We start from the raw sequence: 15,066 nt of genomic DNA, 5'->3' as shown, positions 1-15,066 counted from the left end.
CTTGACAATGCGGAGCCCAGTGAGTCCAGGTTACGTTAAAGGGGTACTTTAAGTCAAACTCCAAAAATGTGATCTTACATTCCCCGAAATGTAACCCAACCAGTAAGATCTTTTTGTCAGACATTTCCTGGATTCTCCTGGACACCCCCTTGTCTCACAGCCCCAGGGCTTTTGTTATTAATTTTCAAGCCTGCATACCCAAGCCTAGATATGACACACATGACAACATTGTCAGGGTTATTTTCCCAGACTTGACAAAGCCTGATTAAGCCATTCACAGACTAAATAGTCCTCTCCATGACTAGTAAACTGACCTTTATGACTAAAATCAGTGGAGCTTAGCTTTTAACTGAAGCCCCAGACGTTGTTTATGCTTGTGATTTGATGCAGTATGACTTGACTGTAGTTACGGTGTAAGGACTTGAGGATCCAGTCATACTTTGACTGTCCTTTGGTTTACTGTCACTTCACTTGTGATGTCATGCCACAAGGTTGACTTGAGAAATAAAGTGGCTTGATCCTGCCTCTAGCTTGCAGGAGTATGTGCATAGCTCTTGAAAAAAAGTGATCTTTGGTCAGCCACTGACCAAGATCATCTTCCCCGATAATGTACAGCTATTCTTTCGTTTGAAAAACTGCTGCAAATGTAAAATCAGTAAACAATACACATAAACAACACAGTGTATATGTAATCATATTACACAGACAGCTTAACTTAATGTATATTGTGACCTTGAATGTGGTATAATAAGATTCTTGAGTCTTGGCTTCAGTCTCTAACAATCTTAAGTACATGCTGCGTTCCCAGTCATGGCGCCAATAAGCCCATGAGTGCAGCACACATGTAACCCTGCAACCCTTAACAACCCCCTAATCCATACACCCCAGCTCAGTCTGACATATGAGATATACTGTTCCTTCTCACCTCATGTATGTGTGTGTATGTGTGTGCACTCGTGGGCATATGTGAGAGTGTGTATGTGCTCATACAGTCACACAGAAAAGTGTGTGTGCATGTGTGTTGAGGCCACAGCTCTCTTCCTTTCATAGCAGGGCTCGGCTGCAGTCTTATGTTTCACTCTGCAGGGAACACATACACAAACATACTGGCACACATGCATGCACACACGCACACGCGCGCACACACACACACACACACATCCATCCATCTTCATAGGCAAGTCAGTCATCCATTTCAGCTTCAACTTTGGCCCACATCACTGGTAAGTCTGTATTCATGTATGTATGAATACCAGAGAGGGAGAGAAGCGGGAGACCAAGGAAGAGAAAGACAACCAGTTGGGGGGCCATTTGGTTTCCATAGAATGCCATGCATTGAGTTCACTGAGTTCACATGTGTGAACCCAGTTCGCCTGGGGAAAGGCAAGGTGGCCTGATCTCCCTCTTGTCCTGCTGCATGATGCAACACTACATGCAGCTTCAGGCATGTTCTCTGTAGAGTCTCAGTGTGAAGAAAAGTTGAACTGCTGCAGTAATTTGGATTTCTTGAAAAAGGGACATCTGCACTGTTGCAGCCTGCCCATAGACCTTTTAAATTGATTCTTAGAAAGCTGACTGAACAGTGAGTAAGATCAGTTGCACATAAGAGTGAGAATGGTGTCATTTCCCTATGAAATAAAACAGATCATTTCCCACTTGTTAGTTGATTCATAGTCTTATTCTTTTTTCCCTTTATTTTTCCTTCTTCCTTTCACCTTTTATCCTCCTCTCCTAAATAGTCTGAATTAAAAATGTTTTAAACCCTAATTATTATATAAAAACATAAAACAGTATTAATGTTATGAAACATCAGCTGACAGAAATCTGTTGAAACACTTGTCCCTGCTAAACTGACTATCACTCCATCATTTCATTTTTTTTTTTTTTTCATTTTTCCACTATTGACCTCTTGCCTGAGTGACGTAGGTTGATCTTTTCAGATGATAATAATGTGTGAACTGAACTGAGTGTTGAACGTACAGGAACAACATGCCAGGACACAATTTCTAGATTTTTTTTGTTTTTGTTTGCACACGCACACGGAAGAAATGACATCTGTGCTAACAACTGACCTGTCACTGCAAACCCTGAAGTGATTGGTGATTCAGCATTAAAAGTAATTCAGCAAGACAGCATAACATTTGAATAATGGTTAATTGAAAAACGCCACCGCAAAATACATATATCAATATGTACTATCACAATAACACTGCATCACATTAACTGTTTCACTGCCGGCCGTTTGTATGTCTTGTTGTAGGATGATTTAAAAGGAATGTTGGCACTCTGATGGATTTGAAGACTCAGACGGCTGCCAGAACTCCACTTGATTTAATTACTCAGTAGTAAACTCTACTTCAGTCCTGGCAGACTGAATTTACAGGCTGATTTATAGGCAGACCACACACACACACACATGCACAAGGTGCTCACAGTGAACTTTCCTACTGTCTCTCTCCTTTTCTATCAGATGGCTCTTGGCTCAGAAAGCCAGCAGAGGAAAAGAAAGGCTCCAGCCCCTCCTCCCACCCCAGCATCCATCACCCCGGGCTTTGATGACACTTCAACTTCTCCTTCTCCCACTCCTGATAGCCTAGCTATTGAAACACCCACCCCAGCCCTCCGCACCAAGGTGGCACAGTCGGTTCCAGCCTCTTCTACCATTGTGGTAATGCAAACAATGAAACCCGCCCCCTTGAAAGTAGCAATACAACCTGCCACCCCAACCGCCAGCTCCCCAACCCCAAGCAGCAGCACCACCGACAGCCTAGCTCTCCAGGATTCCAGCTCTGACCTCAGCCACAGCCTTGATGACTCAGATGCTGACCTAGACCAGACTGGCTCCTACTGCAGCACCCTCACCAGCAGCACAGTGAGCGGCTCTGTGCGGGTCCAGCCCGCTACAAAAAGCTCCAGCAGCAGGATGGAGGAATCAGAGATGTCGAGCAGCACGGCTACCAAATTAAATAAAGAGGTGACCTCAACCAGCAGCTCTAGGTCTGAGATGGAGTCGGCCCTCAACCTGAAACTGGATGAAGTTGAGAACAACAGACACAGTGCAATGGGTAAATAACAGACACTCAAGACAGCATGTCTAAAAATCCAGCACATGTCATTGAACAACAACTGATATTCCAAAACTGCAGTTCAGATGCAACAAATTTTGAAAAAATAGTGTGAAATGTATTTTTAATCCTTTAAAATTGTGCTCTCTGAAAACATACTAGAATTATTTTCCCTTTTAGTGATAACATCCCTCATTTGGCAGACTCCTTCTTCACAAACTAAAGACACCAACACTATTATTTTCTTAAACAGAGTATTAGTAGTAATAAAGGAAACACAACACCACAGGCAACAAAGCTGTAATGAGATCTACAGGTACCTGCTGTTTTCATACCTGCCATATATCATTCTTTGTTTTCACATGTTACTTTTGTGAACTCAATTTCTTTTAGTTAAACCAACTGACATGTCACATCTTCACATCGTGGTAAACAAAACATTTACATTCATCAAAGAAAATGAACTTGGCTGTTGATCACTGCACTCTTGACAGTGATGGTAAACACACTCTCTGTATGTTAAGGAAGTGAGACAGTCAGAAGTTGCCTGTAGAGGTTTTCTGGCTTAGAAAGTGACTGAATGTCTGCCCTGGAGAACTGAGCTGTCACACTGCAGCAACGTCTGAAACTTAAACTGTCAAGAATGACGTACATAACCTATGTGTGTGTCTGTGTGTGTGTCTGTGTGTGTGTGTGTGTGTGTGTGTGTGTGTGTGTGTGTGTGTGTGTGTGTGTGTGTGTGTGTGTGTGTGTGTGTGTGTGTGTGTGTGTGTGTGTGTGTCTGTGTGTGTGTGTGTGTGTGTCTGTGTGTGCGTGTGTGTCTGTGTGTGTGTGTGTGTGTGTGTGTCTGTGTGTGTGTGTGTGTGTCTGTGTGTGTGTGTGTGTGCGCGCGTGCCTGCGTGCGTGCATGTGTGTGCGTGGATGCATGCTTCATGGCTAAATTACAGGAACTAGTGGAGCTGGTTTTCATCATAGCTCATGAGACAATACAGTCCTTGTCTCTTGCCTATGCTTATCAATCCCTCGCGCTCTTATCTTTCTCTCTCTCTCTCCCTCTCTCTTTCTCTATCCCTCTCTTTATCTTTATCCCTCTATTATTTCTTTTTTTGCCCCTCACACAAACCTTCAAAGCTGGCAGATATAAAGTCAGACAGATCCATCACAGATTTAAACAGGCTCTACATGAACTTTCGCTGGCCCTCCTATTGATCTTTATATAACCTAGATCTTTCTCTGTAGCAAAGTGAGATTGCAGCAGAGGGCTGTCGTGTCTGACAGGGGCAGAGATGAGAGAGCTGCAGACCTCAGAAAAGGGATGAGAAAGGTGAGAGTAGCAGAATGAAGTTCAGAGAAAGGAGCATGGGAAGGTTTTGGCAGCGGGATGACAGGGTAGTGAGGTAGAAACAAGGGGACTCGGGGGGGTTTAAGGAGTGGAGGATGACGGACAGGCAGATGAAAGCAAGAGAAAAGATGAAGTATGAGGAGGTTTGTGCATTAGACAGGATGGAACAGACAGAACGAGGATCATTAATAAATTTATAGATCTTGCTACTTCTTTTTCTCTATCCTGACACTCTGCTGACAGTGCATCACCTTCTCTCTTCTCTTTGGCTTTGACTCTTCCTTTTCTCAGTCTTCCTTTTGTTCCCCTATACTATGTGTTAGAAAGTATTCACTTTAAAATGTGTATTTGTACAAAAATAGTTTTATTCCCAAAACCACATTCTCTAAAAAACATTTTTTTGTCCTACAGACAACCTCAACATCAACTTTTCAACTTTTCACATTGACTGTGAAATATTTTTCATTGCAGCCTGACAACTGCACGTATACATGAACAGTACATATTTGGAAGTGAATGAATAGCTGGTATACACGTTAGGGCTAGACAACTACACCCTGCGCACAGTATATGGTGGTGCCCTCGTGCTTGTATAGGCAGAGGCAGAAATGTACACACTCTTTCATTTATGTAGGTTTGATTTAGTCTTTCATCTTTCTAGGTTTAGTTTGGCCTTTCATTTTACGCAAAATTGATGTGTATGTCAAACTGTAAACTGTTTGTCATTTGCTCTGGGAAGCTCTGTGATAAAGATCTCTAATTCTAAATAAACAGAGGTGGAGCTGCAACAGTGTAGTACAGGGTTACGCTAGTATTTTTTTCTTAAATCGTAGTTTTACACTCGCTTCTTTTAGCGCCTGATATCAGGGTAATATAATAGCTCATATCTTCAAATTACATGGTGCTGTAGAAGCATAAAATGTCTGTGAGTAAGCCTGTGTATTCATGGTGTGTTGATAGTGTGTGTGCTGCGCATTAGGCACATTATGTCAGTGTTTACATCAGTCTGAATTCAAAGCTTGAGCTTAGTTGAAAAACAGAACAGAGAACAACAAAGCTTTAGTAGTTAAATTAAAAGCATGCACATGTAGAATGTGGATTTCTTCCTCTACAACTTCATGTTGAAGTGAAACACTGTTATACCACTGTGGAGGCATCAGTGCAGCTCTGTGCAGTGCAATAACTAAATACAGAAGGAGAATTCAACCATTTTAACCTCTGTGTCTGTGTGTGTGTGTGTGTGTATGTGTGTGTGGGTGTCTGTGTGTCTGTGTGTCTGTGTCTGTGTGTGTGTGTGTTTGTCTGTGTGTGTGTGTGTGTGTGTGTGTGTGTCTGTGTGTGTGTGTGTGTGTGTGTGTGTGTCTGTGTGTGTGTGTGTGTGTGTGTGTGTGTTTGTGTGTGTGTGTGCTCCAGAGGCTGTCAAGGTTGTGATGGTGTAGTTTATCATCTCAGCTCTGCCTGCTGTTTCAGTTCCCTCCTGTTGTCGTCAACAGAGTAAACAGATAAAGTAGCACATCGACAGCACCTGCTGACTAAGACGCAGCACACTGATGCATCACAGGCCTTAGAGGGAAATTTAGCTAGCTGTATATCAGCTGCACTGTTTTACAGTAATTGTGTTTTTGCAACTACATCCCAATATGTTATCCAGATTGATTTTGTCCCATTTGTCAGTCCATACTTCTGTCAGCATCACCTGTCTCCTGTGCTTTATGTATCATGGTCTTCACATATCACACGTCGGCAGCTAAGAAATAAAACAAATAGTTCCACTCCTTTTACATATTTATTTTTAACTGGGAATTTTACAACACACAGGATTTATATAAAGTGGAAGGACGCTGCAAACTGGCTGTTTTCTTAAAACTTCAGCTGATATTCTACAGACTTTTTTGCTAAGGTAGGGCCCTCTACTATAAGTAAACTGTGAAAATCCACTGGAGCAATAGTGAAAACCTACAAATGAGTGAACTGTAAACACTGGAGTAACTGTACTTTAACAGCGATAACCTCCATGGTTCAGTAGACAAAGAAATGAGTTCTGCCCACAGAAACTCAAATTTCATAACCAGAAAATCCAAGGATAAAGAAGTGTAGCACAGAAACACAGCAGCCAAGTGTTAAATAAATAAAGAATAGAATAGAAGAATAGAATAAATAAAAGACAAAGATCTTGATGTTTACATAATGTTTTCTCTGCTACTTTCAGTTTGATAAGAAGTTTGCATGTGAGATGTTTGTTCCCCGTGACCATCAGTGCCTGCCCTGCCTGCATGTTGTTTTTCCTCTAGGAGCCTCTGATCAACCAGCGCCACCTAAACCTCGTCGTTCCCTGGCTCAGGGACCACCACAGCTTGTCCTACCCCCCACTCCATCCACTCCTCCCCCGCCCTCCCCTCCCATTGAGCCCATAGAAAGTGACTCCCCAGAGAGTCCCATGGAGATGGAGGAAGCAGCTCCCCAGTGTAGGTTCCAGATGGACTGCGTCTCCCTTTCCTTCACTCTTGGTCTTTCTTTTTCTTTCCTAGAAGCTGCACCCCTGGTTCTCTGACTTTTACTTGATTTGTTTAAATTTGAGTTTGTATCTTTGCAACTGTCCTTTATGTATGTACTGTAAATACTGCACTCTGTCTTCACATGCTATCCATCTCTCAATCAGCGACCCCGGGCAGCTGAGTTGTTAAGTGAGACCCAGTCCCTGTGAGGTCAAGGTGCTTCATATCTATAAATGTCAACCTGTAAGCCCTGTTATTTCTTCTGGGCCCAGAGGTCAGGGCTAGGGTCAACACCAATCAACTGGAGTGCCTTTTATGTTGCATCTATACAGTAGATGGGAGTGTATTAGATGTATAATAGAAGAGATGCTGAACCATATGTAAGCTACCGTCTCTCTCTGAAGGGGTTCTTACTTTTGTATGTTGTACTCAGTTTCTTTCTTTACCTTTAGGATTTTCTCTGGATGCTGTTTTGATCACCATTTCCACCAAGTGCAGTGTTCATGATCTACCCATCTCAAATCACATCTGTTCTTTTCTTTACTCCCCTCCCTGCACCCTCTTTTGTAGTGTACTGCTGTGGGCCTGTGCGTCTGCGCTCCAAACACTCCTGAAGTCTCTCTCTGGCTCGACCCTTCCTTTGTTCACCAATCCTTCAGTTCCCGTTGCCTCTTCTTCTGCTTCACCCTTCTCCTTTCTACTGGACATCCCTCTGACATTCACCATCCTACTGTCACTCTTTTAAGAAATGTTCTACTGTTTCTTCTCTCCTCTTGTATTCGTTGTGACAATCTCAGTTCTATCATTATTTTAATTGTCTCATTTTTATGACTTGCTTTCACTTGGTGTCACTCGCAGAAGCCGCTTCGCAGCAACTTCATTGCATCTGTTCTTGTGATGGTTTGGATTTGATCCTGTTGAGGACAGAAGATGCCGCAAGTGAAAGCAAGTCATGCTCTCCAATGTTGCTCTTAAAACTATCCTTTTTTGTGTTTGATTTCTTCTTTTTTTCTACAAATGTATGTATATACTTTTGTTGGTTTTGCATTTCAACTTAATCTGCTAGTTGTCACTGATTATGCATGAGATCAGGGCTGAGTTAAAAGTGGACACGCAGAATGTGGTCAGGAGACTATACAGTGACAGATGAGCTAAACCCTGAACGTATCAGTTACAATGTGATTGATGAGTGACAGGCTGGAATGAGGTTATGAGGTGAGGCCATGCAGTATCTATCAGCCAATATTTTGGTGATGTGATATCTGCAGATCAATAGTCGGACAGCGTATGTTTCTCTCTGTGTGCCTGGTGTTGGGGATTATATTAGAAACATGAGACCTGAATGCATGCTGCCTTTGGCAATAATATGGAAAGGGTGATCTGTCAATGACATGTTGCTTATAGGTGGTAGTGGCTCATGTATTTTAAAGACAAGTATTTAAAATAAAAGACCTGCTCCCAAGGAAACTCATAACAGTGGACATTGAAAAGAGATTGACACGACACACTGACTTGTCTGTGACTGTCATGGCTTATAGCTGCATGAATACTTTACAGCTTGTTTTTGAAATGATGGGTAGAGATCCAAAATGACCCTTCTGTCGTGACGTTCGATGTGGGCGAAAAAAAGGGTTCATTGTTTGGGGTTCAGAGCAAAACTAAGTATATCATTTGGATCTTTATCTGAAAAACCGCAAGAAACGTGGCCTTACGTGAAGACTGCTTCATAGAAAAATTACGCGTTTACAATTTTGAGCACTACATTATTATTATTTATATGTTTTAAAAAATGCTAACTATTCTTTTTGACTGGTGAACATGTCAAAGAAATGGAGCCCTTGTTTTCATCATATGACTCGTTCTGAACTGTGTGAATGCAGTTATTGTGGTGTCACAGAATCAAATTGTTTTTCAGTAAAGTAGGATTTTACATTTTTGCGAAGAACACCCTTCATTTTTATGTCTGATTAACAATGTACCAGGCAGATCCGATTAAAAAGGTTATTCAGTGAAAGTAATTACATTTTTATGTAAAATATCATTTATCCGCTGAGTCACTGAATTGTGATGCAAATGTGTAGCCTAGTAAGTGTGTGTGAGCTTATTAAGCCTGTAGAGTTATGCTCATGAACATACACTCATCTGTGTTGCGATTGAAAATCAAAATATTTGTTTGAAAGACATTTTTCAATTAAACAGTTGAAGACTGGATCAAGATGGAAGGGTTTTTGTTTTTGGGTTGTGCATGGATTGGTGCATGGTCAGATTTTGATAAGTAACACGTCACAGTATTGATTTGCTTGGGAATGGAGACACCTTTTGTTTGACTTTAACAGTCATGTGCCTAAGGTCACATTGAGTTGGAGGTTTGAGAACAACAGTGTGTTTGGATGTTTACTTGTGTGTTTGTAACGCAAGCATACAGTACACTTGTGTAAACCCATGAGAACATTACACAGTGTGTATACGTGCACTTGTCTGTGTGTGTGTGTGTGTGTGTGTGAGGATTGTGGCTGTAGCTGGCATGACTAAGCTGTTGCTGGGAAGGCGCTGGGAGGACAGCCCTGTGAGTCATCACCACATCTCCTGGAACTGACTGTTCTCTCCACACCATTAGGACCAGGTCCAAAACTGACAGGCCCAGTACACACACACACACACACACACACACACACACACACACACACACACACACACACACACACACACACACACACACCTGGTATCACTAACAAGGTCACTCTCTGTTAAACTCATTTTAAAGAATCCCCTGTTGAGTTCTCAGTGCTGTGCATGCTGGCCAGGCCACTGAAACCTTAAAAAAAATGGTGCATTGATTTTTATTCTCTTGGCCTAGAGTTCAATGAGATCAGTGACTGACTAAATAACTTCTCCAAAAGCCACAGCACTGACCAGAGCATGACTACTAAAGAGATGAGAGGGTATGAAGCAATACTCTCTCTGTGGAATCTAAAACAGTACTGTAAAAATCTAATTAAAAGGGTTTGTTTACAGTAAGTCCACCCACATATCATTAAAGCTGTTTTATCAAGCCACAGGTGGTTGTGCTCTGGGCTTGTGTTTGTATATTTGGCTTGTGTTTTCTGGTTTGTGTGTGTGCGTGGTGTCAGAATGAATGTTGAAACTAACGTAAATACTTCCTCTGTTTTCTTTTTTTTCCTCTTCTCTTGCTCCTCATGTTCACTCTGCATCCTGTGCTTCTTTTCAAACAAATGTCCTCGTGATTTGTTGTGTTGTTTTCCTCAGTATTAATCTTCCTAGGTATCAAAAGTCTTTAAGGGTTTGTGGATTTGAGAAAACGAAAAAAAGGTGGAAGCGTTTGTATTTTTTAACATAATGCACGGCATGAGTAAAAAAAAACAGACGCCTCTGTGATGTCTTATTTGACAAATGTAATTCTCTATCCCAATGCAAACCCATTCACAGTTGTTTATTTTTAACAACCTTTTTATTTGGTTGTTGAAATTGATTGTTGCTAACAGCTACTCACAGTTTTAAAAGAGAGTGATAACACCTAATACTGATGCTAAGATCTTCCTCTGTCCTCTACCAGCCTGGCTCCACTCCATGGGGAGCTCTGCAGCCAGTGGCCAGAAACCAGAAACTGAAACACCTGAGGAGGAAACTGTGTCCCTGGGCAGCAGCAGTGGTGGCAGCAGCCTGCCTGACCAGGGTTACGCCGCCTCAGAGGGTATGGCAGACGGCGAGGACTCGGGCATGGTCAGCTCTCCATCTGACACCCAGCCCACATCCCCGGATGGGAGTTTGTCTTTGGATGGAAGTAGCGGAGGCGGAGGAGAGAAACTGCTGGGACCAGTACGGGACAATTCCAGCGATAGTGACGAGGGATGTGCCACCTGGGGATCAAGACACAGGTAGAGAGACAGTCATACAAAGCTGAGATTGATGACACATTGAGGAAGTGTGATTGTGGGTGGAAAACAAGAGTTAGGGAGGAAAGTAAAGAATGTTAAGGATACTCTATTTGAATTTACATAATTTATGATTTATTTGTCCAACAAGATAATAAAGGCCTCATTCAGGATGGTGAGGCACATTAATGCATGGCTGCTTTGGCCTCAAGAGAAAAGTCTCTGCCTTAGTCAGTCATCTGTCTGGGATAATGCATGTGATATTCACTTTGCTGTCGACTTGAGGCCAGCCCAACTGCTGATAAGTAAAACCTGCATTAAAATCTTCAACTGGATTCTTGCTTTAGTTTTACACCTGTATTTTCCCCTGAAGAGTGAACCATCACTCTTTCAAGTAACTTTTAAAGTCCCCACAGTTTTCAACTGTGCTAGCAGTAATAACCAAGAGCAGTTCTTACCATGTGTTATATTTGAGTTGTAGCCAAAGGTGGCACCCTCAACTTTTAGTGCTGGGCTTTCATAGTTATGGTTCTAGGCTCTTATTCAAAGGCCTTCGTGGAAAATGAATGCTGCCCCAGATCACTTTTCGCCTTTTAAGTTGTTGTGAAATGTGTATGGTAATGTGCCCAGACCAAGGATCTTGGATCGATGCTCTCACTGAGAGAAACTTTATGAATCCGGGGTCTGGCCTGATGCTGCTGGCTCCTCAGTATTCCAGGAAAGCACTATAACCTTGTTTTCTCAGAATCGTTGAGGAAAAGAGCACCAGTCCAAGTCTCTTAGAAGACAAATTCTGTTTGGTTTGGCCTCCTTGTTGCAATTTGTTATGGCTAATACACCACTAACTCATGAGAATGCTCTGCTGAACCCTTGAAGAGAGTGAAGGAAGTTTGAACTGTGGTAATAATATCTTTACTGCTACATGTTTCAAAGCCAGCAGGCTCCAATAAAAATAAAATTCAGCTTTGAACAAGCACAAAATATTTAAAACTCACACCCTTCTTTTTTTTCTTTCTCCTACTACTGAACTGCATTTACCCTTTTGGTTTCTGAGGCATATTAGTAACGGGAAGGGTGCTGGATGTAACACCAGCATTCAAATAAGCGATTCAGCTTAAACAGCTGTTTGGTGGTAGCTGGGTGACTGTTAATAAAAATCATGGAGTCATACAGAGTGCTGTATTATGGCCGGCCCTATGTGCTGATCTGTTTTTGCATGTGATACGGGACTTGTTATGTTACGGGCTGTTATGTGTTTTTACATGTGTATATTTGTGGATGTCTTTTTGACACATATTTTTGTGCACCGTCCTCAGGCACAATGACATCAGTTCACAGGCAAAGTCAGGCAGGTTCAAAGACAGCTATGAAGACCCAGAGCTCACAGCCCAGCTCCATCAGACTTTGGCAGACTTTGAAGCCAACCTTGCAGGTGAGGGAGGCATGCCATAGATTACAGTTCACTTATGATCTTACACTGGATTTGTGTTTCTTGTGTCGTGTGGTTGTTGAACAAATTACAAATCCATATAAAAATGTGCCACAAGTGACAAAGTATTATGTATTAACATTTTGATCTGCTCCCCTTTTCCAGACCACATTGATATTGTCTCAGTGAAGGAGACTCCCTATACCATGTCCACAGACAGTAATGAGGTGCCAGTGTCCGTAGTGGACATGGATGTGCCAGTCACAGCCATAGATGAAGTGCTGGAAGACTATGAAAGTAACGTTGTAGAAAATGAGGCAAAGGCACTGATGAGGACTGAGTCAGCTGGCAGCAAAGGTAAGAAGAACAATAGATTTAGTGCTTTAGATATTTTTAATTAATTCCACTAATGTATGCTTTGTTTTCTTCCTCATTGGTATCATTACAACAGAGTTAAAATCCTGTCATCTTTTTTTATATATTAAATTGACTTTTTCTCACCTTTTCTTCTCACAGGTCCAGATTTTTGTCACCAGTCCAGCACCAAGCCACAGAACAAAAACAACAATGCTTGTACAGCTGCTGACAGTAATAAAAGCAGCAGTGCAAATACTAAGCAGCCGTCTCAACCTGAACAGCACAGGGAGTCACTGGAGAACAAGTCTATAGGTGATGAAAAGAGAGAAAAGATAACAGAGACAAAAATTAAAGAGATGAGTGTCACTCAGACCGAGAGTGTTAAAGAGGAGAAGCAAAGAACAACATCAGCAGTGAAATCTAATGCCGACATGCAGAAACAGAGCAAAAGCACTGAGATCAAATCTGATCCTGTAAAAAACAACGCTCAATCTTTTCAAGAGAAGAAACCTGTTCTACCACCAACCAGTCAGAGATCAGTGTCTGCAGAAAGAGTTGAGGAAGGGCACAGAGTTTACCAAAATAACTCCAGCTCCAATACTTCCCACGGTAAAATCACTCGCAACGTCACATCACGGTTCGGTATGAAAACGTTCACTGTGGTTCCTCCCAAACCTTCTGCCGTACATGCTGCTACAGGAGATCCAGCCGTCAAATTTATCGCAGGCGCCATTACGATTGACGATCAAGGAAACATGGTGAAAGGTATCTCCCGGAACAAAGTTGGTGGTTCATCAGAGTCAGGGATTAATTGCGGCGAGGGGTCTCCTCTTCATGGAAGAGCCAAACTTTTTTGGAGCTCAAATGAGAGACAAGAAAGTCCTGTGCACCACAGCAAAGGTCAGATTAATAAGGCGAAGGAGAACATGGATGGCCTGAGAAATACTCCCACTGTAATTTCAGAAACTCCATTGAAGACCAGTAACTCTGAATACCTGAAAACAACACAAAGTATTATGTATAAACCTGCAGAGAGAGCCCAGCCTAAAGAGACAGTTAAAGAAAAAGCTAAAGAACCAGTGACAGACATCCATGTTGCAAAGGAGGAGCGGGTGGAGGTAGAGAGCAAGATTTCAGTGTCAACAAACATTCAGCAGCCAAGCTGTAAACCTGCCCTTTCCCCTCCACTCCTTCCAGACCTGAAAAGAGACCTGTCCTTCCTCAAACCATCCAGGCGAACCTCAAGCCAGTACGTGGCATCTGCCATCACTAAATACGCCCCAAAAACCTCAGATAAACCCAACTCCATCTCTAAAGTCGCTGACTCCTCTGCCTCTGTGAAAACACAGACTGTTGGCTTCCAGAGATCTGGTCGGTCCATACAAGTGAATCCACACCCATCTTCCCAGTCCTCTTTGGCAGATAATAAGGAGAATGACTCTGCTTCTAAACCCAACCCTTCTGGTCCTAAGAGGTTAATGAGCTGTCCAGAGTATGTGTCAGATAGCCAGAGAGATTTTGGTGAAGCGAGACCAGACAGTGTTGGATCGACCAAAGGAAGCACTTCTACGCTGGAAACAGAAACAGCCAAGAATAAGCACATTCAGTCTAGTGGCCCTGTCCAGATAAATGTGACCGCCAGCAATGACAGAGACGCTATTAAACAGATTTGGCCCAGAAGCTCCAACCCTGCACAAAGCAGTCCTCTACACTCATCTGCCAAACCACCCACAGCCCCAAAGACCATATCCCAAGGCCGGACAAATGTAAGTAAAACCTGGATTATAAAAATTGCATGTTATGGGTCTCTTGAAAAATAAATACTATGAAGAATTTTAACAGTAAAATTGTTCCTGTAAATTACACTGTACTAAATACTCCACATCTTGTCTTCAGAACACAAGGGACATGACGAAGGCAGCCACTCATCTCACACCTGATGTGAGACCACAACCTTCTGTCACAGTATCAGACCGCGGTGATGTACCACAGCCGGTGACAGTGTTTGGGCCACTTAAGAAGTTCAGACCGGTGATCTGTAGATCTGTGGAGAAAGAGACATCTCTGCACAGCAGCCTGATGGACGCAATCCAGACAGGAGGAGGCAGGGACAGGCTGAAGAAGGTGAGATCAAGATAAGCATCATGCAGTATGTGGATGGATGGATGGATGGAGAACCATGGGGCAGTGATAGTGACTACCAGTGATAGAAATATACACTACATTCTTAATTTTCTCAAGAATATTATTGCATTTGCTGCTGTTGGCTGGAAGACAAGAAGGGGATTTTGATTTTTCTCTTTTTATTTCTTTCCTTTCATTATTAGATATACAATTCTGGTCCCAGTAACATGAAGAAAGCATCTTATGTTGAGGAGGAGAACGAGAGGTCTGCTCTTCTGGCGGCCATTAGAGCCCAAAGCAACTCCAGCAGGCTGAGGAAGGTAAGATACTTGTATCGTCTGTCAATATCAAGGGGCCTTGC

General features: G+C 42.5%; 1 protein-coding gene across 4 annotated transcripts in view; it reads left to right on the top strand.

The window, feature by feature from the left end:
- The window catches only part of cobl (cordon-bleu WH2 repeat protein), a 57,484-nt gene that overhangs the window by 38,780 nt on the left and 3,638 nt on the right, over positions 1-15,066 (top strand). For all 4 annotated transcript variants that reach the window (XM_022753398.1, XM_022753395.1, XM_022753397.1 and 1 more), the window contains 7 exons: positions 2,471-3,065; positions 10,477-10,798; positions 12,112-12,227; positions 12,390-12,581; positions 12,741-14,347; positions 14,478-14,705; positions 14,909-15,025. In XM_022753398.1, coding sequence (XP_022609119.1) covers positions 2,471-3,065; positions 10,477-10,798; positions 12,112-12,227; positions 12,390-12,581; positions 12,741-14,347; positions 14,478-14,705; positions 14,909-15,025 — 3,177 coding nt within the window. The remainder of the gene's footprint in view (positions 1-2,470; positions 3,066-10,476; positions 10,799-12,111; positions 12,228-12,389; positions 12,582-12,740; positions 14,348-14,477; positions 14,706-14,908; positions 15,026-15,066) is intronic.

The sequence above is a fragment of the Seriola dumerili genome, unplaced genomic scaffold (assembly GCF_002260705.1).
Source record: "Seriola dumerili isolate Sdu_G_001 unplaced genomic scaffold, Sdu_1.0 BDQW01000191.1, whole genome shotgun sequence".
In the NCBI taxonomy this organism is placed as follows: Eukaryota; Metazoa; Chordata; class Actinopteri; order Carangiformes; family Carangidae; genus Seriola; species Seriola dumerili.
Note: the sequence above shows the minus strand (reverse complement) of the source record. Positions and strands in the feature narration are given on the sequence as shown.